Source organism: Mustela putorius, unplaced genomic scaffold, assembly GCF_011764305.1.
Source record: "Mustela putorius furo isolate JIRA1106 unplaced genomic scaffold, ASM1176430v1.1 tig00000281_pilon_pilon_pilon, whole genome shotgun sequence".
Taxonomy (NCBI): domain Eukaryota; kingdom Metazoa; phylum Chordata; class Mammalia; order Carnivora; family Mustelidae; genus Mustela; species Mustela putorius.
In genome coordinates this window covers 3,856,658-3,884,603 of record NW_025421343.1, presented here as the reverse complement: position 1 = coordinate 3,884,603, position 27,946 = coordinate 3,856,658, and the positions used below count along the sequence as shown (strand labels likewise).

The window sequence follows — 27,946 nt, the reverse complement described above, 5'->3', positions numbered from 1 at the left end:
ATATTTGTCAAATGAATTTAACATGGAAGGATAGTCCTAGGAGAGAGGTGGTAGTCTACAGACAAGGGGATTGGCTCTGAAGTCAGCTCCACCTCCTGGAGAAACAGCAGCCCTTGCTCACACTACTGGCCTGAATCTGTTTTTGTTTTTGTTTTTAAAAATTTTATTTATTTATTTGACAGAGAGGATCACAAGAAGGCAGAGAGGCAGGCAGAGAGAGAGGAGGAAGCAGGCTCCCCGCCGGTAAGAGAGCCCGACGCGGGGCTCTATCCCAGGACCCCGGGATCATGAACCCAGGACCCCGGGATCATGACCTGAGCCGAAGGCAGAGGCTTTAACCCACTGAGCCGCCCAGGTGCCCCTGAATCTGTTTTCTTATCCGAAAGGTGGGGCTACTACCACCTGCCCCCAAGTTGTCACAAGAACCATGAAAACTTGGCTCCACACACCACACACATGGGGAGTGATCAGTAAGCAACACTACAGCTAGTAATATGCAGGATAAAGCAGGCTGTAACAAAGCATGACTCCATTTTTATAAACAACAGAAAATGAGGAGTTCACTCTGGAACAACTTGAAGTTAGGGGCATTGACCCCCATGCAGCTGAAAATCTGCATATAGCTTCTGACTCCCCAAAAAGTGAACTGCAGAGAGCCTACTGAGGGCAGGAAGCCCTACCATAACATAAACAGCTGATGACCATATATTTGACGTTTTATGTATGATCTATTGTATTCTTACAAGAACGCTGAGGAAATGTTAAGAAAATCCTAAGGAGGGGCACCTGGGTGGCTCAGTGGGTTAAAGCCTCTGCCTTCGGCTCAGGTCATGATCCCAGGGTCCTGGGATCGAGCCCGAATCGGGCTCTCTGCTCGGTGGGGAGCCTGTGTCCCTTCCTCTCTCTCTCTGCCTGCTTCTCTGCCTACTTGTGATTTCTGTCAAATAAATAAATAAAATCTTTAAAAAAAAATCATAAGGAAAACACATGGACAGTACCATAGTATATTTACTGAAAAAAAAACCCAAAAAGTCCATGTGTCAGTGGACCCACACAGTTCAAATCCACGTTATTCAAGTGCACAGAGTCAAGTCTGGGGAATACTAGTGAACAGTGGTTAATCAGGTTGTGAAATTACGGGCAAATTCCCTCTATTTTTATTTTCTCATTTTTTCCAACAAACGTGTATTATCTGTAAAATATAAAAAGAGACTGAAAAAAAAAAAAAAAAAAAAAAAAAAAAAAGAGGTAACACTTCTGGATTCAGCCCTGGGCAAGGCTCCCAGAGAAGGTGGCTGAGGAACGACAGGTGGGGGGGGGGGGGGCTGGTTACTGAGGGGAGGGGCTTGCGGGCCGCTGGGGCTCCCATCGTGGTGAAACCCACCAGTTTCAGGCACACCCACGCCGCAGGCGCGGAGCGCAGAGGACGAGACGAAGCCCTCCGGGCCCGCAGCCAGCACACAGTGCCGTACAACCGCGGCGCCTGACCTGACTTTGTGCAAATGACACAGAAAGCCTGGATGATGGGAATGGGGTGAGAGCACTCATTTCTTGAGCCAGGGGCTTGTTATGCAGGTGTGTTTGCTCTGTGAAAACTCACCCAGCTGCACACAGTATGTACCCTTTTGTGTGTATGCTGTACCTCAATAAAGTATTTTTTTTCTTTAATCAGAGAAGAACTCAGTTTCTGTCCTCTGCCACAGGGCTTCCCTCTTAAATTCTGGTTTTGATAAATATGAACTCATGGGCAAGTTTCATGGAAAAGAACATTCAATCCAGTATTTTGCCTGATATGTCTTGCTGTCTTCATTTTTCCAGACTCTTTATTGATTACTACTAAAATTATCAATGGACAAGAAAAAAATTCTGGGGCAGTCAGGGAGACACAGGAAAGCCAAACCAGATGAAGGCCAGTGGCTCTCCGCCCCTAAGCACACGTCTGAAACCCCTGAGGAGTCCTGAGAAATGCTGGCACCCAGGCTCTACTCCAGACTAATTACATCAGCTTCTTAGGGCCTGGGGCCCCCGCACTGATATTTTCTTTTTTACAAGCTCCCCAGATGATTCCAGGATGCAGTGGCACGGAGAACCACTGAACTAGCTGAACTGAACTAGCTGAACCGGAGGGACTAGCCCCCAGGCGCTCTCCTGAGCAAGCTTAAGCATGCTCCCTGCTCGTCCAGGCAGAGGCTGTGGGGGTGGGAGCTAGCATTTAGGGCCCAAGTGCCCTGGCACCCTCCCAGGCCCTCCTCCACGTCTCACGACCCCCAGACCTCAGGCAGAGACAGGGGGATACCATGCCCCCGCATAAAGGAGGCATCCTCTGGAAGGCTGGGTTGGGGGGAGCTTCCCAAGGGCTGGACACAGAGCCCTGGGCTCTGGCTTCCAGCCAGGTGTTCAGAATGCTCTGGACCACTTGCCAGTCCAGACCCAAGACATGTACCACTCCAACCACACAACCCCAGAGCTAAGCCCTAACTACTACCCAGGGTCCAAATGACACCACCGGGAACCCACAGCTGGAAAACAGGAAACCGAGGAAAAATAACAGCGAGAAGAAAGGCCACGGGGCAGAGGTCAGTGTATAGCTCAACCATCACACAGGACCTGGTTCAGGGACAAGGGGCAGGGCCAGTGTAGAAGGGATGTCACACAGACCACCTGCCCAGAGTCTCCAAAACTCATCTCTGGGACCCCCATACCACCCTCATCTTGCAACCACTCTGACTAAATGTGTGAGAGAGGAAGCCACAGGTCTGACCCAAACAGTAGCTGTCATGGCCCAGCAGCCCCACAGCATCTTATAAGCACCTAGATGACTGACAGGAGTTGTCCCTGGCTTATAGCCCACAAAGCAGTCCCCTCAAAGGCCCCCTCTGCTCAGCCCAGAACTTAGGGCTGGGCTCAAAGCACAAGGGGTGAGAGTGGGGATGGACTGAAGCCATGAACAGTGTTCTAGGACGGAGAACACAGCAGGAGAAGAGACAGGGAGGTGTTGCACCAGGAAAAACAGAATGGGCATCTCTGGGGCACAGCCTGCCCCAACCCACAGCAAATCCATTTCTGTGTGCCCTCTGCACAGCTCAGGGTGGAGGGCAACAATGGTCCCACTTGGGAAGGCAGCCCTCCACCCTGGGTCCAGCAGAGCCTGGGGTCAGACGGTACTCCCTGCACCCAGCGTGAACTTGTTCAAGTCAGTAGAGAAATGACTTGGCCCAGGCGGCTTGGGCCTTGGCCCACTCTCAAGGGAGAAGGTGGTGGAGAGAGAATCTGTCTGGGGATGCAGACAGGATTGTCAGCCCAGACCCCTTCCAGGGTCTGTTTCTGCCTCTGCTGGAGTTACTGGTTTCCCTAGTTCCTTCACTTATGCAGAGGAGCCAGCCGGAATCAGGGATGGAAACTTCCTAAGGTATAGGACGACAGACGGGCAGAAATCGCTCCTTCAGTAAACTCCATCTGTGTAGCAGGGCTGGGAACCAAGGCCCACAGGCTAAGAGAGCAGACTGGGGGGCGGGGGGGGGGTGAGTGGGAGGGGACGTGGGTGCGTGCTGCAGAAGGGGCAGAGCAGGAAAACTCAGTCAATAGGGCAGGGAGTTTAGGAGCTCACTGTCAGGGACAAGTTGCAAACCCTTTCAATGTCTTTGTTTCCCTTGCAAAGCCCAAGAGGTTAGGATTACATGTGAAAAATGCTTGGAGGCGGGGTTGAGAAATCCAATTACTTAAGCACCAAGGGCACAAGAGTTCCAGGCCACAGAAGTAACCAGGATTTGCTCAGACCCTAATCTTACTGTCCTTGGGATGTCTGCCTCTTAAGGAATATTTCTGTGGCAGAACAATGTCATCTGTGCCTTAGTCCCTACCCCACTCTCCTCTAGGATAAGGGAGCTGGGGTAGTAGAAAATGGCTATTTTTCTTTTTTTTGCCTTGTCTTTAGCATCCTAAATGAAAACACCAAAGATCCTCAGCAGAAAAAAACAACAAGCTTTACAGAGTGTGTAGAGGGGAAAGTGGGATAAAGGAGGAAGAAAATGTCCAAACTTTAGCAATCAAAAATATTAGGACGTCTGTCCTTACAGAAACCAGCGCAGAGTTTGTGATCAGCCCCAAGACGAAAAGAGCTATACCTCTAAAGGAACGAGAGCCGCCAAAGCGGAAAAGCTTGAAAGTCAAGGTGCCCTGAATGACGCCATGGGGCTTTAGTGTCCTACAGGGTCCAGGTCCACTCCGGCATCTATACGAGACCTGGCCTCTCCGTAACTGTTCCCGTCTTCTAAAGCACACAGTAAACACACACACACACACACACACACACACACTCCTGCCCCTTCAGGTTCTCCTCCTCTCCGTCAGAATCTGAGACTCGCAGAAAAGTAAGGGCAAACAGGAGGCATCCTTATCGACAGAAGCCGAGAGGCGGGTAAATCTTTGGAGGTCCTGGGAAAGAATCTCTGTGATAGCAAGATCTCTACTCTTCCACGTGTCCTCCAGAAGGACAGTACAGAAGAGAGAAGAGGTCCTGTCCAGAAAAGGGCGGGGGAGAGGGGGTCAAAACAGAGAACCCTCTGCTCTCCCAGGAGCAAAGTTCAAAAGTAATGCAGTCCAAGACCTGGCCCGCAAGCTGTGGCTCACCAGTCCCCCACGACTTGTAAAACCATCGCAGCTATGTGCACCTGCCGTGACAAGCCAGAGCGTGCTCGCGGACACACCTCACCCAGAGGAGCTCCCGGACCGGTCTGGATGGTGCTGAACTCCCAAGGGGAGCCATGTCCACCACAATGCGCAAACTCCTTGGCACAAACAAAGCTGGGCTATGTTTCCATCTGCAACATCTTGGTAATGAAGAAAAAAACTGTCACTTTGCCACCTTTAGTTGGAGAAAAACTAACTTTGGGTAACCCCTTCATTTCACAAAGATGACTGAAGTCCAGTAACAGGAAGCGTCCCCACGCCTACCACATAGGAGAAGAGCGGGGAACAGAGAGGAGAACAGACAATTGCCCTTCCCAGCTTCCTCCTTTCAGCTGGTGGTCTCCATGGGAACCCGCCTGGCAGGAAGGGCTGCAGGACCCACACACTCCCACTGAGTGGAAGGCAATTCGGGATTCAAGGTGGAACGCCCACAGTATTTCTGTCCCGCTTTACCTGAATCTCAGACACAGCACATCTATGACCAGTGCTTTCCTTTCGAAACTAAGCTGTCTTCCCACCTCTTTCATTTCATTCCTGACCCCATTACCCTAATCTGCAAGCACCAGCTTCCAGAAACACTGACTTACTCAAAACAAGGCTGGCATATGGATTCTTCCTGCAAAGTCCCTGGAGGTCCACTGAGCCAGTGATGAAAGCAAACATAAAGAGCTAGGAGCTAGGCACAGCTGGGGGCCAAGGGTTTGGGGGCGGGGGAGGGGGGCACGTGCAAGTTCACAGCCCTAAACCGAAAGATCAAACGCCTTCACTGCATAAAAAACAAAACTTGCCAGTGCTGGTTTTCTCACTCTGAGTTAGGATTTTTGGTAATATTGTCAATGTCTCTTGGGTCCAGTGGTACTGTGAAGAGCAAATAAGGACTTATTTTTCAGGATCTGCTACTGTACCTGGAACACGGTAAATGCTCATAAATGTTGAAAGATAAAGGGGAGGGGGCGGAAAGGGAGATAAAATGAGTAGGATCCCAGTCCCAGATAGCACAATACTCAACAGATTTTCACCGTCTGAGACATTCCTGTCCCCTATTTCCTAAACTAACCCCTAAGGAAGCCACCTCCTTCTCAGAAGCTGCACACATGCTGGGAACAAGGGGGAGTCCTCAGCTGACTGCCAGATGCACGAGTGTGAGAGGAAATGAGGCCAAAAGCCCAAGAGGTCAGGGTGGGAAAGAGAGCTGGGAGACTTGGAAGCTGAGCCAAACCAAAGCCTCTCCCCATGCTCCCTGCCCCCACTCCCAAGGAGCCAAACCCCTTGCTACAGCCTCAAGGGTATGGGAAGGGACTTGGCAGGACCACAAAGCCCATTTCTAGCATCTGGAGGGAGCCCAGAGCCCAGAACCCCCTCAGCAAACCCAGCAAGTGGGACACCGGAGCCCTCACCACGATCCCTGTGGGCAGCTCCTGGGGCCCCTCACTGTGGCAGGCAGGAAGGCTCTCCCTGCCGCTAACGCATCTATCCTGCAGTGTCCTCTCAATGGTTCAAATGGGGCTGGGGTCTCTAAGGAGGTGGGGCTGAGCTCTGGGACTCTAAATGCAATCCTTATCAGGCATGGGGGCATTCCCAAAGGCAACTCTGTGTTTGGTTCCCTTCCTGCTCTAGCCTGACCCGCTCACCTGAGCCCCTATCTCCCCAAGTTCACTGCTGCCTGAAAACTCACCTCAGAGAAAAAGTTTCTGCCAGACCCCACAAAGGGGCTGGAGAGTAGGAAGAGCAGGCAAGAAAGAACTAGGAGTCACCCACGGTGTGTGGACCACAGATCCTTGACAAAGGGGGCATTTCTGCAGTGGTCCAGAGGAGAGACAGGAGGCAGAGATCCCGGGCACGGTCCCAAAATAGTTTCCAGACATCCTCAGCCAGTCAAGGATTCCCATGGGGCTGAGCGTGGGAGCAGCGTGGGAGCCCGAAAGCAGGGGTGGCCTGGAGCTCTCGGCACTGGGCACTCACTCCTGTCCAGGCTGCCAAGAAGGAGGCGGTGGCAACAGTGTGTGCTATGGCATGTTCCTCGGGATATCATGGGTAGACACATAACACACCAGCCAGTACAACGACAAACTAACTGCGTTTGGCAAGCTCAGCTCTGCGCCCCTGCTAGGCATTACGCAAACCCTACCTCATGGATATGCCTGAAACTCTGGCTAGACTCTGCACACGGCAGCGAGCCGATCCCTCCTGCTTGCTGCACATCACTCACCCATGAGCTTTATCCATCTTGCACCCATCCTGTGGGAACACACACTATGACAAGTGATGCCCCCTTGTCCCGTGTCCCAGTCTTGGCCTGATCTCAGAATGAGCTCACGCACCAAACACATCTTCCTACATCAAGACCTGCTGAGGGAAGAGGATCTGGTCACACTGCCTGATCGGGTATGTGGGACACAGCACCTGACTGGCCACCTAAAGGAACTCCATGTGAGGGAAAGGTAGCACCAGGAACGGGGGTGGGGGGTGGGGGGGGTTGTATCCTGGTGCTTGTTGGCAATGCCCAAGCCGGGCCAAGAGGAGGCTAAGATTCTCAGACAGACAACTCAACAATAAAAACAAGCACAGACACAGTCTCAGAACTTCAAAAACACAGCCAGCTCGGGCTCTACGCGGAGAAGGGGGAAGGAGGAAGATGTGTTTGGAAGGCTTCCTCTGCTTTTTCAAGGAGCCTCTGCCACATGCCCACACTACCAAAGGTTGAGGTATGAAGCTGAGAGCTTCCAGAAGCACTGCGGGGCCAGCAGAATGCAGACAGGGAGAAATGGAGAACATACTTGGAAAGAACAGAAGAGAAACCATGGCTAGGCAGGAGGGGGGTGCATTGGGGAGTAAACAAACCTGCCAGCAGTCCTTCCTCCAGCACAGAGGGAAGCTCTGGCTGACAAGGCCGGAGACACAGAGGAGGGAGGGAGCTGCCTCCTCCCTGAGCCCATCTGTCCTCATCTCCTTGTCCTGCTTTCCCCAGGGTGGGGGGCAGAACAGGTGCACCACATGATCTCAGCGCCCACAGCCCTCAACAGCACGCACAGTGATTACAGCTCCCCCAGTCAGCAGTGGGAGGCCAGGGAAGGAAGTGGAGGTGGAACCGGGGGTTCTGCTCTGGAGAAGTGAACGAGTGAGCTCACAGATCTCTCCTCTGCACCCACAGCACGGCCAGTATCAACCACCTCCTGCTTGCCTTGGGGGCCACCCACCACTCCCAGCCCCACGGAGGCATGCCCAACTCCCCACAGGAGCTAAACCCACCCCCCCCCACCCATTCTTCTTCTTCCCCCAGAATACGGCTTCAGGAGCAAAATCCATGCCCTCCCCCCCAATCACTTCCTTGCCTCAAGTTCCTTGGGAGGAGGCCAGGGAACCACCCTGGCTCCCAATCCACCCAGCAGCCGCCTCGCCCTGGAGCCCCCATCCCACGTGGGGAAGCAGAGCCCCTCCCTAGCGGCGTCCCCACCCAGGCAGTGAGGCGGCAGGGTGCCACTTCCAGCACCTCCACAGAGCTTCCCACAGCTTTCCCAGGAAGCGGGAGGAGGATTTCCAGGGACCAAAGTCTAAGAGCGTCTGGGGACTCAAGCAGCTTGCCCACCTGCTACCCAAGCAACCTGATTCCCACAGGCTCCGTGGGCCAAAGAGGAAAGAAGGGCTGAGGCAGGCGCAGGGGCGGGCTCCCTCCCCGCATTCTGCCCCTGCCCGACAGTCCTCACACTCCTTCCCCATTCCCTCTGTCCAGCAACTTGAGAGGCAGGCACACGAAGCTGCCTCCCGCTCTGTTTTCTCCACCCGGGGCCAGCAGAGGATACTGCTGAGTAATCCCAAACACTCGGTGGGTCCCCAGCCCTGAAAAGAGGGGCAAAGCTCAAGGAAACCTACCGATCCCGGTCCTTGCCGACGCGAGAGGAACATCTGTATTCCCCAGCAATGGCCGATACCCCGACAGATTCTGCCCTGCCCTGCCCCAAATACCCCAGTCTCAGCTCTCAGACGATCACAGTGCCCCCTTCTCTGCTGCCCACGCACCTGGTAACATTCCCTTCCCAGTCCCCCAGACACCCAGCCGCACAGAGTAACAACAGCCGCCCGCCGGATTCCCAGTCATGATGTTGCATCAGCCCCCACCCTACCCAAAATATCCTCACCCCCACCACCTCCTCTCCTCTCCAGCCATCTCCATGGTGACAGCAGCATGACTAATGACACCCTATCAGCTTCAGACTCAGGAGCACAACCCCCCCACCCCCCTTACACTTCCCCCCCACCCCGGCACCCCGGGATTTCTGCAGGTTGGACGCAAACCAACAGCACCAGGGACATTCTCTAGAGATTTCCAGAGGCAAGAGTGGGGAGTGGGTTGCATGTCTTAAACACACACACACACACATACACACACACACACACACAACACACACACAGTTCAACAAACCCAATCCCAACTGAACCCAAACCATCCAGCTGAGAAAGCAAAAAGAATCCAAACAAAACCCACACAGGCCTGAGAATTCATTGGTCGCCCACACCCCCGCCACCCCTCCCCCTCGGCTGCTGCTACACACACAGTGGGAGATTAAGGGATCACCAGAGGAGACCCTTTATTTTTATCCAATCCAGTCAAACACTTCACCCCCACCACACACGCGCACACACACACACACATGCGCGCGCGCGCACAAGGTACCTTGACAGCAGCCCCTTGTCCCCACGGCCCGGCTCCTTCACCAGCCTTTATTTCCACCTGCAAAAGAAGCCAGAGAGACTGATGAGCCCGGCAGACACCAGGAAAGCAGCGAAGTCCTTCTGCTGCACACCCCCAGCACCGCTGCAGAGCAAGGACGAGAATGGGAGGGAGGGGGCCTCGGAAAGAACGGAGAGCAGGGACCATCTTCCTGCCTCCAGCTGCCGCCCAGACTCTTGGTGGATGGGCTCCTTCGCCTTCCTGTGTTTTTGTTTTCATTTCTCCTTTTTCCACCCTCCCGAGATCCAGGAGGGCACTGCCCCTCCTCCCGCGTCCTGTCTGGCCTCGTCTCTCCCCGCCCTGCTGCCCTGCCCGCTCTACCTCGGCCGGCCTCCTCTGGTGCATCGGCCGGCGGGCCTCCCATTATCCCCGCCGGAGCACACGGAGGGAGGCACTGCAGAGGAGGCGGCGGCCAGCTGCCGGCTTGGCTCCCCTCCCCGCCGCCGGCGAGGCTGGTGTGGAGGGGGCGGCGCGCTCGCCAGCCAATCCCCGTGGCCCGCCGGGCGGGGGCAGGGCCGCCGGGGGCTGGACCTGCCCAGCCGGGAGGCGGGGGCGCAGCCAAGGGTGCCGCGGAGCTGCGCTGGCTGCTGCCCAGGTCGGCCGCCGCCGCTCCCCGGCAGGCGGGGGATCCCGGGGCATCTCGCTTCCTCCCAAGCAGGGGACCCTGAAGGTAATACCCAGGACGTCCTCTGCATCTCCGGGGTCAGAGAGGACAGACCGCGCCCAGCGGAGCTGGGGTGGACTGGTGGGATTCCCCGCCCCCCACCCCCTCGCAGCAGCACTCTAACCCGAGGACACCAGCATAATACCTCATCCTAGCAGCAGCCAGGACAGTGCCGGTGCCGGGTGCTGGGATAAGAGCAGGAGGGGTGACAGCCCCCCTCATCTTCCAAAAAAAAAGAAACAGAAAAAAGTCTTGGCAGTGTGAACCTTTACCGCATTTTTGCAGATGAGGAAACAAGGCAAGACAAGCAAAGGAACTTACCCAAGGTGACAACAGCTAGAACAGGGCAGAGCTGGGACTCCGAGCCAGACCCATCTGGCTCTAAAGCGAGACTCTGAACCATTACACAGTCCTGCTCCTCCCTCCCTCTAGCGCCCACCTCAGAAAAGAGACTGCTTGAAGCCCACACTGCCTGTGGCTCAAAGCCTCACCAAGTCAGCCCTGCCCTCCCCATACACACAAACACCCACACCTTACCCTGGATCACTCATCCCTCATGCCTGAACATACCCCACCCCAGCCAGACAGCCTCCAGTGCCACCACGACAAGGATGTTTCTTTCCTCTTCTCTCAGAAAGGCCACAGAGGGTGGCCCTCCAGGTCCTAGACCTCAGGGGTTCCCAGCCCTGGGAAAAGGCTGAGGAGAGGAGGTGATCAGGACCCCAAGAGGTCTGGGCTTCACTTCCTAGACTCTGAGTTTTTGAACACTGTAACACCCAGGAGACTAAAAGAACAGCAGGAGGAGAAAGAACAGGATGGGGATTTCATTTCATTTCATTTCCTGGGCATCCCGGGCACATCCTGCTGTACCCTAACCCTCCCTGGAGCTGAACACCCCAAAATCTCTACCTCTGCGGGAAAGGGCCAGCCACAGAATCTGGCACTCACGTGTCTGGTCCAGTTCCCAGCTCCATCACTATCCAGCCACAGCACCGCGTGTGACTTTACCTCTCAGCCTCACTTGGCTCCTCTGTAGAATGGAACTACAAATACCAGCGAAGCCCTGCGCAGTCCGGAGGATTCTACAGAGAAAGGTAGCATGGTGCCCACCGCATGACTGAGCAGAGCGAGCCACCAGCACTCTGAATTTCGGGGGGAGCTCACCGTGGGCCACTTCTCATCTCACAGATGAAGACACCAAGCCCCAGGGGAGAGGCAGCTGGTAGAACTGGTTAGGACTCTGTTTCAGAGGAGCTCTGCTACCTGCCCGATTGCTGCTCCCTCCGGGGTGTCCTGCGCTGATACTCTGAATGGGACAAGCCGTCTCGGGCTCTGGTGAGGAGATTCCAAGAAGCACCAGGGCCCACACCTGCCTCACCCCTGGGGACAAAGGGCAGCCCAGCTGGCTCCTCTCCAGTGTAGGTAACAAGGCGAGGCAAGGAGCAATGTCCCAAACCATGGCTCAAGATAGGAAATGGCTTCTGCACCCCCAAAGCTCTTACTTTGACCTGGCCAAGAGAAGTGCCCTCTTTATCCTGGTCCCCACCACCCCTGGCCCCCCACCCCCGCCCCACACACCTTCTGCTGCCCCATCAGAGTGACTAACACTGCCTGGACAGTGACAATTAATAGCTGTTGTGGCTGCCACAGGTTCTCGAGCCCCTGCTCTGTCCCAGGCCCCGAGCCAGTGACGCCATAGGAGCATCCGATTGGGCATCTGACTTACTCCACACACAGCCTCTAATGGGGAAGTGGACTGAGAGATGGTAAGTCAATTGCCTGGCAACACACAGCTGGTGAGAAGGGAGCTAGAATTCCAATCTAGGCCTTTCTCGTTCCAGTTCTCTAACTGCCCCCTTCTCTGCCAACCCCAGGGAAATGCAAAAAGGGACAGGGTCATTTGAACCTAACCACTTCCCTTCCAGCTATGGGTCTGAGAATAGTAACGTTTTTCATGCCTCAGAGACTTCATGAAGCTGCTCCTTGACTCGGTTCCTCTCCCCTTTCCCCTCCCCTGCCTAGTGCTGGGCTTCCTCTGCCTGTTCCCTCCCTGGGCGGCCTTCCCAGCTCTTCTAGCCCCCGCGAGCATCCCCCACTCCTCTGGGGCCTCACAGCACAGCTCACAGCCTCTCCTAGAGCACCACTCACAACCAAGCACAGTTATTTATTTACACGGCGTCTTCCCCACGTGGGCGGGGGCCCTGTCTTCCCCACTTTACTAGGCTCTGCACAGAGCTGGAATGTGCTAAGTTTCTAGGCAGGGAGGGTGGAGAGGCAGGGGGTTGGGCACTGAAATGTGGAGTCCACTCTCCTGGTTGACCTTCTCTTTGAGGTCCCCAAGGATCAGAGGGACACCTGCTCTCCTGGGAGGGCAGACCTGCTCGGACTGAGCTAGAGCTGAGCCTCAGCCTCATTCAGCCCGCACCAGTCTTCCTCCCCAGCCTGCAGGAGCCACCCTGACTGTCTGACCCACCACTCTGGTGCCAGCTCAGTCCTACCCCACCCACCGGTCCTGGCTCCCAGTGCCAGCTCAGTCCTACCCCACCCACCGGTCCTGGGCTCCCCACCCCCAGCAGCCTGAAGATACCCAAGAAGAGCCTGTGGTAGTCTACCTGCCTCCACCTCTGTCCCACACGGGCCCTCTGCCCTTTCCTGAAGCACCTGGAGTCAGGGGCCCACGCTCCTAGCAGAGACACTCTTCACACCCCACGGCCAACCCTCTCCTATCTCTACTGGCCCCTCTTTCTGCATTTTGGACTTCTCAGTGACTGACCCAGATGTCCTTGGGCCCCCTGGGGGCTGCCATGACCGCAGTCCCACTATACTCCCAACAAGAGGAATAGGGCCACAGCCATCCCCACTGAGGAGAGGCAGATGGATTTGCTCACTCTCAGAACACACAAATGACCCCAACACTGAGAACCGCAGTGACATGGGTACCCCCAGGCCAGAAACCACACAGTTACACCAAGACTAGGGGATGGGGACACATGCAGACACAGATTCAGGAGCACATGCAGGAACATCAACCAAACGTCAACCCCACGCAGGGCCCCATACTTGGAGCATGGTATAGCAATTTTATTTAATCCTCAAAATCAACCAGTGAAACAGGAATTATTCACACCCATTCTACTGATAGAGAAATCCACTGACAGGGAGACTAAGCACCTTGCCTAAGGTCACACAACTAGAAAATGACTGAGCAGGGCTCTTGTCATCCCCTCACTTGCACTGATACAGTGGGGGCTGCTCTGGGTAGTTCTAGGATTTTCCTATCAACCTACCCCTTTTAGTGCTGGCAGAGAATAGACAAAGTTCTCTTCTCTGGCATAGCTGTGTCCTGAATGAGGTCACTCCCCACAGGCTTTACTTTAAAGCTCAGTTCAAGACCTACTTCCTCCAGGAAGCCTTCTAGGGTTACCCCAGTCCTCTGCCAGCCGACAGCACTTGTAATGTTTCTCATTTGACACTTGGTACTACTATTTGTCAGTCTGGGGGTCCTGCTTCCCCCCCACCGGAATGGCTGGAGTCATGCCTTTCCAAAGCCCCTGAGGGGTTTTGCCCAACATACCACACCCGGAAGGCACCTGAAATCAACTGTGGGGGAAGTTGTACCCTCCTTTCCTTCCCTCTCTACCACACAAAGCATCCTGCCAAAGAAACCCAATACCCCCTCCACCTTCAGAGCCTATGTTTGAAGTCCCCGGTGTCCATGCATCAATTTCCACCCAAGTAATTGCAGCCCATCACACACATCATCCCCTATATTTGAAACTCTTTGCGGTTGTCATGGGAACTGCCTTTGCCTTCATTCACTGATCAGGGCTCACAATTAGCTTTGGCAGCGGAAGTCTGTGTCAACAGCAATCACAAGGAGGAGGAGGAGGAGGAGAAAAGGTGCTTCTCCTGGAGACTAGAGACGCAGCAGAGACAGACTGAACCCAAGTACCCAGCAGCGTCCGAGGGAACACAGTCGGAGCCAGCCAAAACCTCCACCCGCCCACCTGCCTGCAGACTTCCCTACTCACAAACAGAACACACCTGGGCCCCCCAGGCTAACAGACAGAGGCTATAGCTCTGCCCAGACCCCGCACGCCTCCTCGAAGCTTGGGAGAAAGTCTTAGAGTCTATTTCCCCACCCCAAATTCAACAGCTTTGGGCCACCAAATGTTCCAGGATCCAAGCAAACAACAAGAGACCTTAAGAGGTGGTAGAGAGGTGGGACAGGAATGCTGAGTAGTTTAGAAACCCAGGGACAGCGCCCACCCACGAAAGACTTCCAAGAGGAATTCACACAAAGCATCTTACCTACCACCTGGAGGACCTGGGAATACCCTCAGGGGTCCCTTGCAATCAGTCCAGTCCTTCCACACCAGTCGTGAGCATTCAAGAAGCATCTCCACACACCTCAGACTCAGGCAAGATGCCCCCTTCCTCCTGGAAGCCCTCTCACCCTACACCTATGGCTACACTGAGACTCTCTCGGAACATATCTCCTCCCTTCCCCATGGGCCCAAAGGTGAGTAAGGCTGGTCTCTGCCCTCCAGGCGTCCCTCCTCCCTCACAGCCCTGGCAGCCTGTCCTGTAATTATTTGTTTCCACGCTTGTCTCCCTCCCCAGACTGTGAGCTCATTAAGGACAGAGCAAGCGCTGCCTCCTCCTTCCCGCAGCTGAGGCTCCAGCGCCTGGACAGTCCCAGGCGAGACTTGCGCTGAATGAGGCTGGGAAGGCAACTCGCGGTCTGCGAGTCAAAGCAGATGCCTTCCGGCTTGGGAAACTGAAGCCAGTGCCGGAGGGAGTGACGGCCCTCCCCCAGCACAGGGGGCACTGCCAGTCCCGCAGCCAGTCCCACTGCCCATCCCGGGACCCGAGGAACATTCCGGGGAGGTACCGCTCCTCCTTGTCCCAGCACCAGGGCTTCTGACGCCCCACACCATACTGGGGCATGAACGCATACCCTTAAAGAGCAGAGCAATCCCTGAAGGGAGGAAAAGAGGAGACCCGAATGAGCCAGTCCGTGTTCTTCCAGCCTAAATGGCTCTGGAGCAGAACAGACTCGATCTAGCCCAGTGTCTGGGTATTTGTTATTGACCCAACATCCCCACACTCCTTCCTGAGGCTTCCTCCAGCTCTGTGGAGGAGGGGTGGGGGGCTGAGGGGGCACATGCCCTCTGGTAAACGCCCCCAAAGGACTTCACTCAATGCAGCTCCCCTTCCGTTTGGAAGGTCCGGAACTGCTGCACTCCCAGCAGCGTCTCTGTTTGCAGCCTCCCCAGCTAGGGGGAGAGGGGTGGTCACTGGACTTGGCACTTACACGGGTCAGAGCCGGCAGTGGAGGAAGAACTTGTACAACCTGATGCAAGCCAGCAAGCCCCAGGCCCAAGGTCACCTGCAGGCCAGCCAGTCACCCCAAAAGTCAGGTGCCAGCTTTCTCTTCTCCCTCAAAAACTAATTAAAAACTTGGGCAATGGGATTTCTTAGGCAAATGATGGGAGATGAGGCCCCATGGGGTGTGTCCATGGCGAGCACGGCAGCAGCCTCTGCCCTGCACGGGCCACACTCAGGTAGAGACCCACCGCAGCCCTCAACACCACCACCACCCTCCCCGGGCTGCTGGCCAGGCCGAAAGAGCACTCAAGGGAGATGATGGGGTGCCCTTCCTTTCCAACACCTCTCTTCTTGAGCGTCCTACCTTCGATCCACAAAGGAGCTGTGAAGAAGTGATGGGGAGGGGGAGGGGGAATTAGTGACAACTCCTGAGACCCCTGATGTGGTCTTTCAACCAGTCGGAGGTCCAAGGCAAAAAGGAGACAACAGGGCTAGATGTAAACACAGGCACAGCTCCGGGTGGTCAAGACTGGGGGTGGGAAAGGCCACTTCCCCCTTGGGAGCTTCAGAGACAGCCTTTGGGTGGGGAGCCACGCCTCATTCCTATTGTTCTTTCCCCCGTAAAACACAGCCCATGCCTTCTAGAAGAAGTGATGATGAGCTTCAGGGTGTGTTTGTTTTAGCCTAGGAAAGCACCAGCCCCTTCCAAACCCCTCCCCGCTTACCTTGGAGGTGGGGTGGGGACAGGGATCCCAATCCAGTATATTCTTCTGAGAGCCGCCAGCAAAAACAACTTTGTCCCCAACCCAGTTACAGGTTTCAGTGAGGGTCCAGAGATCACACAGGGAAACTCTGTATTCAACAGAACTTTTCAGAGTAATGGAAACATTCGCTATCTGTGCTATCCTGGGCACATGGCCACATGTGCATACTGAGCAACTGAGGGGTCGCTAGTACAGCTGAGTTACTGAATTTGGTTTTATTCCATTTTAAGTAATTTAAATATAAATGGCCACACAGGGCTAATGGCTACCATACTAGACAGCTCAGAAAGAGTGCATTTCTTAAATCTGGGGAGTCCATGAGTATTACTGAGAATCTGCTGAAAACCACGGGCCTGCTCCCCAGTACCTTCACACATTATTTGGCAGACATTTTCAGAAAGTTTGCAGACTTTATTCCAACACAGGTCTGAGATTAGGTCTAGGTTTAAGACTGTCTATAACTTGACCAAAAACTTTTACTAAGAGCAATGTTTCTTCTGCAAAGTAATTGTCTAAGTAATATGAAAACAGACCTGATATTATACTTCACAGTCTCAACAGGAGACACCAAGCATGGAAGCCCCCACCTGACAGAGGATGTCCTCATGACATCCCTCCCATTCAGCACCCAGCCTCTCCCCAGACATGTGCAGGCACAGGAGAGGCACTCCCTCTCAGGGCTGGCTCTTCATTTTTGGAACAGCTGTAAATGTTAGACATTTATTTTTCTCTTCTTTTTTTTAAAGTAAGCTTTATATCCAAAGTGGGGCTTGAACTCATGACCCTGAGATCAAGAGTCACATGTTCACTGACTAAGCCAGCCAGGCACCCCTAGACAATTCTTTTTTCTAACACAGGTTCAATCTCCCTGCTTATAATTTCCATCCACTACTAAAAGTTCTGCACACTCCTCTACACATAGAAATTCCCTCTTTCACATAAGACTCACCTTGGCATTCTTCACTGCCAAGCTGAACAGCCCTATTTCCTTCAGTTATCCTACATGTGACCATTCTGACAGATCTCAAGAGAGGCTGTCAACAATGCTTTTGGAGTTTCAGCTCTTCCTACTTGCTAGGAAACCAGGGTTCCTTACCTGTGTATTAGTTTTTCTTTTAGTTTCTTTTAGTTTTAGTTTCTTTTAGTTTTTCAAGTACAAGATTCTGGATTCACTGATTAGATTCCATCAGCTCTGGCTGGGGCCCATTGCTCCAGACTACCCCCATTTAACCCCTTGTTCTATCATTCAACTTAATACCTGCACCACAGCCCTCACCACTCCACCCCACGCCCAGAGCTGACACTCCTACTCCCCACCAACATCTCACACCAATACCAACAGGCATCTTAGGAAGATGGTACACATGTCTTCTCCTCCATAAGTCTCCAAACCCTTCCATAAGATCCAAGGTTCTATAAACACACCCCTCTTTCACAACCACCACCATCTACTACTCTCATGGGCTCCAAGATCCTGTCAGGCTGCTTACCAGCAGACATCTTCCGAGAGCCCTCTCCTGACTATTCTCAAAACACACACACACTAGTTCCACAAGTTCTTAAGGGGTTTTATTGATAACTCACTAGACTAGAAGGTAATAGGTTCCAGAAGAACAAGAATAAACCTAAAGTAAATCTCAAGAGGTTCCTTATCTCCCTGATCTGCAGGGCAAAGAAATGGGTTGGGTTGGGGCTACCTGGGTGGCTCACTTGGTTAAGCATCCAACTCTTGGTTTCCATTCAGGTCGTGATCTCAAGGTTGTGAGACCGAGCCCCATGTCTGTGGAGCCCCACACTCAGCTCCAAGTCTGCTTAAGTTTCTCTCTCCTTCTCCTGCCCCTTCCCACACCCTGTGTATGTGCACCCACATGCACACTCTCTGAAATAAATAAATCTTAAAAAGAAAGAAAGAGAGAGGAAAGAAAAGAAAAACAAGTGGGTCATCTTCCTTACTCTTCTTGGCAACTAGAGTTGTCTACCTGTTCATCCAGACTTACTTAGGGCCCCTTCTCCAAGCTCCACCCCCTTTTCCCAATCACACAAGTACTGAAGATCGGCTCCTCACACCGCATGCACATACAAATCACCTGGGAATCTGGTTAAAGCACAGATTCTGATTCAGTACGTCCTAGGTGGGGCCCAAGATTCTGCAGCTCTAACAAGCTCCCAGGTAACGCCAGTGCTGCTGGTCCACTGACAGGCACAGAGGACACCTGGTCACGAGGCATTCAGATTCTCCGAGACGCAGGGCAAGCAAGCAACCGGCGCTAGAAGAGCCCAAGCGGGCACCCATTGCCTCGGTCTCTCATCTGCATCAGCGAATTTCCACCCTAACGACACATTAGATGCACCCGGGGAGCCCCAGCCTGACTAGGTTCACCACAGACCAATTAAATCAGAATCCCTGAGAGTGGAGCCCAGGGGATGGCAAAGTGGAATCCCTGGGCCACACGGTTGATAAAGAGACTGAACGAGGCGGCTATGAAGTGGCCTCTCTTCAGGATGACTTTAAATAAAAAGCTGGCCTTCTGATCTGTCCAAGAAGCTGCAGGAGATGCCATCATTTATTTGCAGAAAACCAGATCTATTAATTTGGCTGGGCAGCTTTATAAAGAGCCATAGGGACCAACCCCACTCCCCAGAGCTCACCACCTGCCTTTCTAGTCTCACAAACCACCTTTTAAACAATCTGCTCTGGAGTGGGCCAAAACAGAAGTCAAGCTTATGTGTTCATAATTTCCCAAATCTCTGCAAAATTGGGACCTTTTGCCTGTCTCCAGTCTTTCAGCCCTCTTTTAGCCACCGTGACTGCATAAAGATTGTCACTCTGCAAGCGCAGGTGACTGTTCCGTAGGGAGCCAATGGCTCACACTCAGGCTGAGGCAGCGGACAGGCTCTCCCTCCCCAAGCACACAAGCACACCGTGCAGTCTTCCCCAAGCTCACTCCTCCCCACACAGCAGGGCCCCAGTAGGTGTTCTCTGTCCCCAGCTATGCAGCCGAAGTTGTAAGCCTACTCTTCCTTCTCGTTCTTGCGGGAGGAGTACACACAAGACGTTTATTGTCTTGGGTATTTTCCACCAGCCTCAGCACATTCTGGCCACTGGACTTCCTGACACTCCTCTTAAGGGGTCAGACCACTCCTGAATCTGCCCTCAGCGACACGCACCCCCTTTCCACATATGGAGCGTGGCCTTCCACCATCCACGCTCACTCAACAGCAGCCCGCACAGCCACCCAGATGGCTCAGTTCTCCCTCAGTCCCACCACCATCCTCCTTGGGGCACCATTCAGGGGCTGTACTGTCAGCATTTCCTTTTGAGGGGGGCAATCCTATCCCTCCTGCTAAGTTCCCTTTTAGAGCCTGTGGCCATGGGGTTAAAAACTGTTTGCATTTGTAAAAAAAATTTCTAAACTCTGTGGCCAATGCCTGTCCTTGCCCAGCCTTCACTCCGGCTTCACAGACGCTAAGCTGGGGTTCCTTTCTCAATAATGGATCTGATCACCTCTGTTTTACCAGTCAATTCTCCCCTTGCTGGTGGGAACTGGTGCCAGCCCGAGAACACCCCTCCTCCCAGCCTCTGTCTTCAGAAACACAGAGTGACAGGCAAGGCAAGAATTCACAGGTATTCTGATACTGTGGAGGGGTCCCCAACGCTGAGGTATCTTGTCTCAAAACTGGCAGAGAGAGCCACTGAAGCCACATGGCTGAGAGCCACACAGTGTTTTCACACTATATATATATAATCTTCCCATTTCTCTTCGTTTTCACCCACAATGTTCTCAGTCGAGCTTCCCACCTCATACACATGTTTTTCTAAGGAGGGTTTGGATTTTTTTTTTCCATTAAAGTTATTCTCCGACCCTTCCTATCAGGTGTTTAGTGCCTTCACCCATGAGCAACTTCTCAGTCAGGCCCAAGACCATAGCAGGTCCCGGCCCCCGGGTGTCCAGCCTCCTCCGCCAGCACAGAGGCTGGCAAACTCCTCCCTCCTTCAGCCCGGCTCCAGAGTTCTTCTGTGAGCAAGCTACAAGATGTCTAGAGATAAACACTTAATTTGTATTATATCTCTACAATTACCACTCAGAGACTAACTAATACAGAATTGCTTATGCATAAAGACACCACACTGTCTCCGTTTCTTTCACCCATGGCCACCCCTCAGAGTTCGAGTTCCCTCCCAACCATCTTCTCTAGATGTTCTAGGAATGTTTTGTCCCCGTCTACTGATTACCTACTAAGTGCCAGACATTATGCATATATTAATCTCCATTAATCCTCACAACAACCCCGCAGAGAAGGGTCACACCATCCAACAACCAAAAAACCGATGCTCAAGGGGCGCCTGGGTGGCTCAGTCAGTTAAGTGTCAGCTCTTAAGCTCAACTCAGGTCTTGAACTCCGAGTCATGAGTTCAAGCCCTACGTTGGGCTCCATGCCCAGCATGAAGCCTACTTTTTAAAAAAAGAGAAAGAGAGACACCAGTGCTCAAGACAGTAAGCAGTATAGTGCTTACTTTGGGGTCTGAGACCTACTTTGTCTCCACACCCACCAAACCCTACTTTTCTAATTAGGCATCTTCGTTGTGCTACAAGTCACCACTCAGGTAAAAAGAATGTGAAGACTATCAGCCTCAGACATCAGCCTAGGACCTAAATCCTTCCTGCCATTAGGAAGAAAGACCTCAGTCCAGGAATGAACCACGTCAAGGCAGACGACCTCACGTTCAGTCCCAGAGAGCAGTCACCTGGCTCTGGTGGGAGGGCCCATCCCTGGGAGCGATCTCTAGTCTTAAAATAATGAACTTCTTTTCTGAGAGAAGGGGCTCCACAGGACCTCCCCCTACACACACACACACTACAAAAAAGAGTGAGGAGAAGAGAAGAAAGACGGGAAGCCCAAGATAACGTCCCCCCTTTACAGAATGATACAAGGAAGCTGTTAGTAGACAGCTCAAAGGAGGCAGGGGGAGGTGGAGACGGGATGGAAGAAAAAGGGGCCTAGAAGAAGAAATGCCAGGGAGCAGGGAGGCAAGGAGATGGACTGGTTCTCAAGAGACTCCTGGATGCTGTGTCTTGCCCCACCTGAAGAATCAGGGCCAAACTCTAAAGGTCCATTCCTGAGCCAAAACCAAAAAAAAACCCCAGATGTCAGTAATATGTCTTCCCCTTTCCCAACCTCCCCAATCCCAGGATGCATTCCCTCTGCTACAAGCTTGCTCAGGTCTAATGCTTAAGGTCCCAGCAGTCCCCCTGGGGCTGGTAAATGCGGGGCTGGTTCCTTGGCTCAGTCATGCAAGCACAGCCTCTCGGGGTATTTCTCAGTTCCTTGACTATGCCAGAGAGACACTCATTAAATGCAGCATGGTCTGGACAGTGGTCTCACGCTTTCAGCTTTCACAGACCCATTAAAAAAAAAGTTGTAGATCTAAAGCTACTAGTTACCATCTTGTATTTTACCAAGTAAAGACTTTTTAAAAAAAAATAGACCCACTTTCCATCAGCACTCTCATTTTATAAAAGAAAACACATTTTGAACGTCAAATTGAAAGGTTCTATGCTTAAAACAAGTCTAAAAAAGCTTATTCCAATTGTCCTCTTTCCATTACTTCTCTAGAAACTGGGAGAGCTTTGTGGTGGGCCAGCACTGGTTACATGCCCGTATGCGGACCTTCTGTCCTGGGACACCTGGGACACCAGTCCCAGACGCTGGGGGCCTACAGGGGCAGCCGGCCATGGAGAGGTCCACAGAGATACAGATCTCTCAGCAGAGCAGTCTCTAAGCCTCAGCGAAGCCAGATCCCTGTATTTGAACCATGATCACCGGGCTGCCCAGGCCAGCAGCTTAGGCACAAGGATGACAAAGACCCTGGCCTCATTCCCCGCCCCCTTCACTCGGCTATGCCGCACTGGTGCTGCCCTAAGAAAAGCTCAGACATGGTTCGACAGTGCCACTGGTTCCAGGACCATCCAACTTGGAAAGATCAGCCCCCCTGCTCCTCGGGTTTGATCACAGGAGAAGTAGAGTGAAACATAAGTGGAGGGAAGGTGAACGCTTGAAGGAAGCAACCAAGGGAACCAAGCTTTCAAAGTAGACTGAGCAGGTCTTCCTTACACCAGAACAGCAGATCTCTTGCCAAGCAGTGAAGCCTACCCCTGCTCTTCTCCCCGCTTTCAGAAAGGGCCCCACAGGGCCCCACACCAGCAGGATGCCAACTCCCCAAGGCACCAGCAACATACAGGGGGTGGACGTGGTCTCCCAGGCTGGAGTGGGGAGCTGCCTGCTTTAACCAGAGAACGGGGAAGTCAAGCACAGAGCCTGTGGTCCTGGGTCGTGACAGGCAGCTTCCACAGGGAGTGGACAGAAGGTGAAAAGAGCAAAAAACATCCCAGCGACACCCACTTCCCTGCCCCCGACACTTGGAGCTTCCTATCCAGCCATGGGACCACAGCCCCATCAAGCTCACGGCACAGCTGGGCGCTCAGCGGTCAGGGAAATCCCGAGCACCAGCCGCCAGCCCGTAGAAGCCACAGGTGCCCTAGCCCTCAGAAGCGCGGCTGCTCCCAGCCCAGCTGGAAAGGGCTTCAAAGGCCATCAAGCGCAACCCCTCCATTTCCCCAGGGAGAAGACAGGCCCCGAGAGGGGGCCCGAGTTGTCTGAGCCCTCAGACAAATCAGTGGCTGAGCGGAGGAGCCCCGCAGACAGCGCAGGCCGCCGGCTCTGTCCAGCGCCAGTTCCGCTGCCTAGAGCGACCTCAGCCGCTCCGCCGCTCCTCCCGTGCTGCTCAACTTTGCTCATCACTACTCCTGCCAACTCTCCGCTATCGAGGCTGCCACCAACCTCGTGCTGGCAGCCCGCCACCCAACTAGAAGGGAAAGATGGCTAGTGCAGGGTCACTACCTCTCCACTTTCCCCTTTCATCTCGTCCCCGCTCCTCCTTTCCTCCATCCCCCTATTCCAGATAAAGGGAGTACTCTTTCCTGGGCTTGACAGGGTCTCAAAAGTACATCATTTATTCATTCACTCATTCATTCCATTAGTCTCCGAGTGCCGACTACATGTCAAGGAACAGGGCCGGGTCCTGAGAACACAAGAGATAAAGAAAAGTCTTTGACCTCCAGAAGTACTTCAGTCCAGCAGGGGAACCCAAATCATGGGTTGTCATTAAATTTCCAGTTCCAGCTGGCGCTCTTGCTGTCTTTCTGAGAAGAATGATGGGGCCATCCCATTCCATCAGGGCAGCATAAAACCACCCTATCACCCCAAATCTTTCTTTCCAAATCCCTCAGTCTCTACCCCTTACCTGACACCAACACTCCCCATGTCACTCAAGCATTGGTGTGACCCTGAAGTACACCTGAGGCTTCAAGCAGGACAAAAAAACTTCTAGAAATAAGGCTGGATGTGTCCTGCATCAAATGCAAACATCAGAGATGAGAGTGCTGGCCGGAGCCCCCACTCCCTGGTTCCTCTAGCTTTCAAACCATCAGCCCGGCAAAGAAGCACAAGCCCGCTCGGGCCCACAGCCCCATCCAGAGTTAGACGGAAAGGATGAGAACGGAAGCACGGGCTGAACGGTGTCCGACAAGCCCCTGGGAGAACAGCGGTCGGTGGTAAGGGCAGGGCGGCCGAGCAAGGGCCCACTTACCTCCTTGAGAAGCCCCACCTTCTTCTTCAGCACCTCACACTTGCGCAGTTTGCAGATCTGGTGCGTGCGGCGGTTGGTGCAGCTGGTGCAGGCCCCGCAGTTCTCCAGCCGCCGGCAGGGCTCACAGGTACCACACCGTTTTCGTTTCTTTCGCCCATCTCCACCCCCTCGGAGCTGGGGCTCGCTCCCAGCCATGGGGAGCCCAGGCCCCTGGAAACCCCCTACCATCACCTGGCCCTGAGGGAAGTCATAAAGGCCTGGCAGTTCCGGCTGGACTGCCAGGGGCACCTGAAATTGGCTCATAGTGCTGCCAGGGGCAGGGGCATAGGTGCCAGAGAAGGGCCGCGGTCCAGCGTCCTGCCTGCCCGCCAAGGCCCTCCACCAGGTCTTTCTCTCCTAAGACAGTCAAGAGTGCACAAGGGTGAAGGCAAGTAACTCCAGTATCCAGAATGGGCGCCTCTTCACCTCCTCTGCAGCACTCTGGCCGGGCTCAGCCGGGGGCCACTCTCCCATCTGCTGGAGCCCGGGATCTGGGGCAGGACACCAGCAGCGGTCCCCAGAGAAGGGATCATCTTGGCTGGGTGGGCTCTTCACCCTCACCCACCCTGGACCCAGGCATGAGGTGAGCAGGTGGGTGTGTTGTGGGGGCTGGGCAGGTTGAGGAGGTTCTCCTGGTATTTGTCCTCCGGGGGGGGGGGGGGGCAGGATGATGGAGAAGAAGACAGCGATGCCTAAAAAAGAGACAGAAAGGGGAAGCGCATCACTGGAGGCTCAGGGACAACTTTCACATGTTACCTCTTCCTGCTTCTGGAAGAAGAGAAAATGGGGGAAGAGAAAGGGCTTGCTCACATGAAGTCCTGCCCAGAACCTCTGGCAGGGCGCACCGGCACCCGCTCCCTGCATGCGGGAGGAGGCCTTGCGCCCGATGGGGGTGTTAAGGGAACCTGCCCGACGAATGTAAGGGGGTAATCAAGGTGAGATTTCTAAGAAAGTTGTCCTCTCCCCCCACCCCCGGGCTTCGGAGAGTTTCACCAAAATTCCCACACACACACCCTTCACTGGAGGTCGCTGGGCCCTCCCCGAGGGAGCAGGGCTTTCAAAATAAAGTTTGCTGAGAGCTTCACTCGGCGGGGCTGCCCGAGCGCCCCCGGCACGGAAGCGGCCTGGATGGGGGCGCGCCCGGGGTAGCCCGCGCCGGCCGCCCCGCCGCGCCCCCCTCCCCCGCCGGTCGGCCAGACCCGGGAGGGAGGCCCGCTCCGCCGAGGGGGCGCGGGGAGGGGGGCGCGCTCCAGCTCGGGCCGGGCCGCGCGCGCGCCGCCGCTCGGGCTCCTTTGTTCTGGGGCCTCGGCCGCTCGGCTCCGGCGGCTCCGCAGCCCCCGCCCCGCCCCGCCGCCCCCGCCCGGCTCCGCTACACTGTGACCCGTAGCACCGCCGCCCCGTCCCCCGCAACAAAGTAGCGGGCCCCCCCCCCCAGGCAGGCCCCCGGGCCGTCCCCTCCCCCCTCCCCGGGCCGGGCCCCCCACGCCTCCCCGCCGCCCCTCCCCCACCCCGGAGCCGGAAAGGCACCGACTGCACCGACCTGCCCGCCGCCTCCGGGGCGGAGCGCACAAAGGGGCAAAGTTTCCCGGCCCGCGCTGCCGCCGCCACCACCGTCGCGGCCGCCGCCGCCGCCTGGGGCGCCCGCCTCACGGAGCGCCTGGCCGGGCCGAGCTCGGCGCGCGGAGCCCCCCGCCCGGGCCGAGGAGGGGACGGCGCAGGAGGAAGGAAGAGGCAGCGGCGGCCGCGGCGGCAGCAGCAGCAGCAATGAAGGCGTCCGCGGGACTCCCCGCCCCCCGCGCGCCGCGGCACGTGCTCGCCCGGGGACTCCCCCGCCCGGGAGGGCGCGCACGTGCGGCCGGGCCGAGCTCCGCCGGCCCCGCCGGCCCCGCCGCCCCCTCCGCCGGGCCCGGGGCTGCGCGATGGCGGGAGTGGGGGGGGAGTTCCCTCGGAGGGGGGAGGGGACCGAGCGGGGAGCCCGCGGCCGCAGGGCCCGGCTCCGCCGCCGCGCCTTTGCACCTGCAGCACCTCCCCACCCCCGCGTCGGCCCTCCCAGGACCCGGCTGCCACCTTGGGGCTGGCGGCCCCCGCCCTCCGGCGCTTCTGCAGCCCGGGCAGGCGAGGCGGGCCGCGCGGGGTGGGGCACGCGGACCTCCCAGCCTAGGCCCTCGGCCGAGCCGGCCCCGGTGTCCCCACTTCCTGCCGCTCCCTATGGGCCCGAGCGGTCCGGGACGGCCCCGGAGCCCCGGGAGCCCTGAGCTCCGGGCCTGACTGACCCCCCTCTCCCGGCTGCCGCTCGCTCATTCCGAGGCAGGACAATGGGGGACATCGCGCGTTTGCGTACCGAGTCAGCCTGGCCGGCAAAGAGGGGGTACCCGGGGGCAGAGGCTGCGGGCCGGCCGCGGGGCACCCTCGCAGGGGTCACGGCCGAGCGCCGTACTCAGGCGGACCCCAGGGCCCCGCCATCGCGAGCCTCCCCCGCGCCGCACTCGGCTCTTTCGCGTCGAAAACAAAGACTAACCCGATACCCCCGCCCTGCCTCCCAGAGGAGGGGGAACGGGCGCGTCGCGGAGGGTAACGGGGGAGGACAGCGTTCAGGAGGGGCTCGGAGAGCCTCCGCGGGGGCCGTGGCACAACCAAGCCCCATTAGCCGGTGCACACACTTTGAAAAGTCACCCTGGGCTGTTTTCCAGGCAGAGGACACGGAGCACGGCACAAGAATATTTCCAAGTTGCCAAACTGCCCGTTCTCTCTGCTGCTTTTTTTCCCTCACCTGTTGTGCAGGCCAAGTTGAAATTCCAGGTTAAATTAATTCTGCTCCACCCATCTGGCCTGACTGCTAGGCGAGTGCCCGTAGCTGCTTTCCACCTACCTGGGTTGCTGGGGAGAAGGGTGGGTCTCTAACACACACACACACACACACACACACACGCTCGCGCGCGGGCAAGTCCTGGCAGAAACAACCACGGGGCGGACTGGCCTGACCAGTTTGGGCGGTGCTCAGGGAGCCAGGTACCTGGCAGGCATCCCCGCCCGGCTGAAGCTAACAACTCAGCCAGAACTGGAAAAAGAGCATTCGGCCGGCTATTTAGAAGAAACAAAAAAAGTAACTGATCTCAAGTAGCGCTGTCCAGAAAGCCCTAGGCGGTAGGAGAAGCCGGGGTTCTGCCTGGAACTTCCCTCCTCGCAGGCCTTTTTTTGACAGCCTGCTGCTGCGGCCAGGGTTGTCAGCTGTGGGTGGGTAGGAACATGGCTGCGGTACTTACTTCCTACCCGGGTGCTTGAGAGGACTAAAGAGTTTCTGTTCAGGGAAGTAAGTCTAGAGCTGAGAAGAGATACTTTGAGAGTATAATTTTCAATCAAACATGAGAACAGGCTGTGGACTTGAAATTGTTGTCACTGTAATAAATGTTTAATGTTTTCAATAATTCATTTTAATGAAAATTATGTAAAAGAAAATGTAGAATATACAGAGAATTTGAAGACAAACATCACCCAAATACAACCCCATTTAACTATGTGCTACATTTCCTTCTAGCCTTTTCTATTTGTAGATTAGTTCCTTTTTTTTTTAATAACGTGGTTGTACTCGCTCTGATTACGCAATTTGCTGCCTTCTTTTCACTTAACTTTATACCATAAGCATTTCCCTATTTGTTTCACAATCTCCAGATAGCGTGACAATGGGGCGAAGCAGGTGGCTTAGGAACAGCGAATTCTGGGTTCCAGACCCAGCTGTGTCATTTGCTAGCAGAGTGACCTTGGACAAGGTACTCACCAACTCTGAGAGAATCCAAGTAGTTGGCCTAGGGCATTCTAGACAGCATTACTTGAAATCAGTTACTTCTTTTTTTCTTCATAGGGCATAATAAATGAGAACAGTTATTGTCTCACCTGTAGAACAACCTTGTGAACCAGGTACTATCATGAAACTCATTTTACAGATAAAGGAACAGAGAGATTAAGTAACTTGCCCAAGGTCACTCAGCTAGCAAATGGTAGGTTCAGAATTTGAGCCTGGCATCTTTCCTCCCATATTCTGAGCAATTTACTGTGCGAAAGTACTTTCCACCAGCCATCTATGG

At 54.9% G+C, this 27,946-nt stretch overlaps 1 protein-coding gene across 4 annotated transcripts in view; it reads right to left on the bottom strand.

The window, feature by feature from the left end:
- TET3 (tet methylcytosine dioxygenase 3) overlaps positions 1-27,138 on the bottom strand; it is a 102,341-nt gene extending 75,203 nt beyond the window's left edge. Inside the window, exons 1-3 of one of the 4 annotated variants that reach the window (XM_045079031.1) lie at positions 26,635-27,138; positions 23,826-24,556; positions 9,362-9,418 (exon numbers count right to left, since the gene is read on the bottom strand). In XM_045079031.1, the coding sequence (XP_044934966.1) occupies positions 9,362-9,418; positions 23,826-24,128 (360 nt within the window). In that variant the 5' untranslated portion in view covers positions 24,129-24,556; positions 26,635-27,138. Of the gene's footprint in view, positions 1-9,361; positions 9,419-9,739; positions 11,619-23,825; positions 24,557-25,404; positions 25,535-26,634 lie in introns of those variants that run through there. The other 3 variants (XM_045079030.1, XM_045079032.1, XM_004742219.3) reach the window with 3 other exon arrangements.
- Between the last annotated feature and the right edge of the window lie 808 nt (positions 27,139-27,946).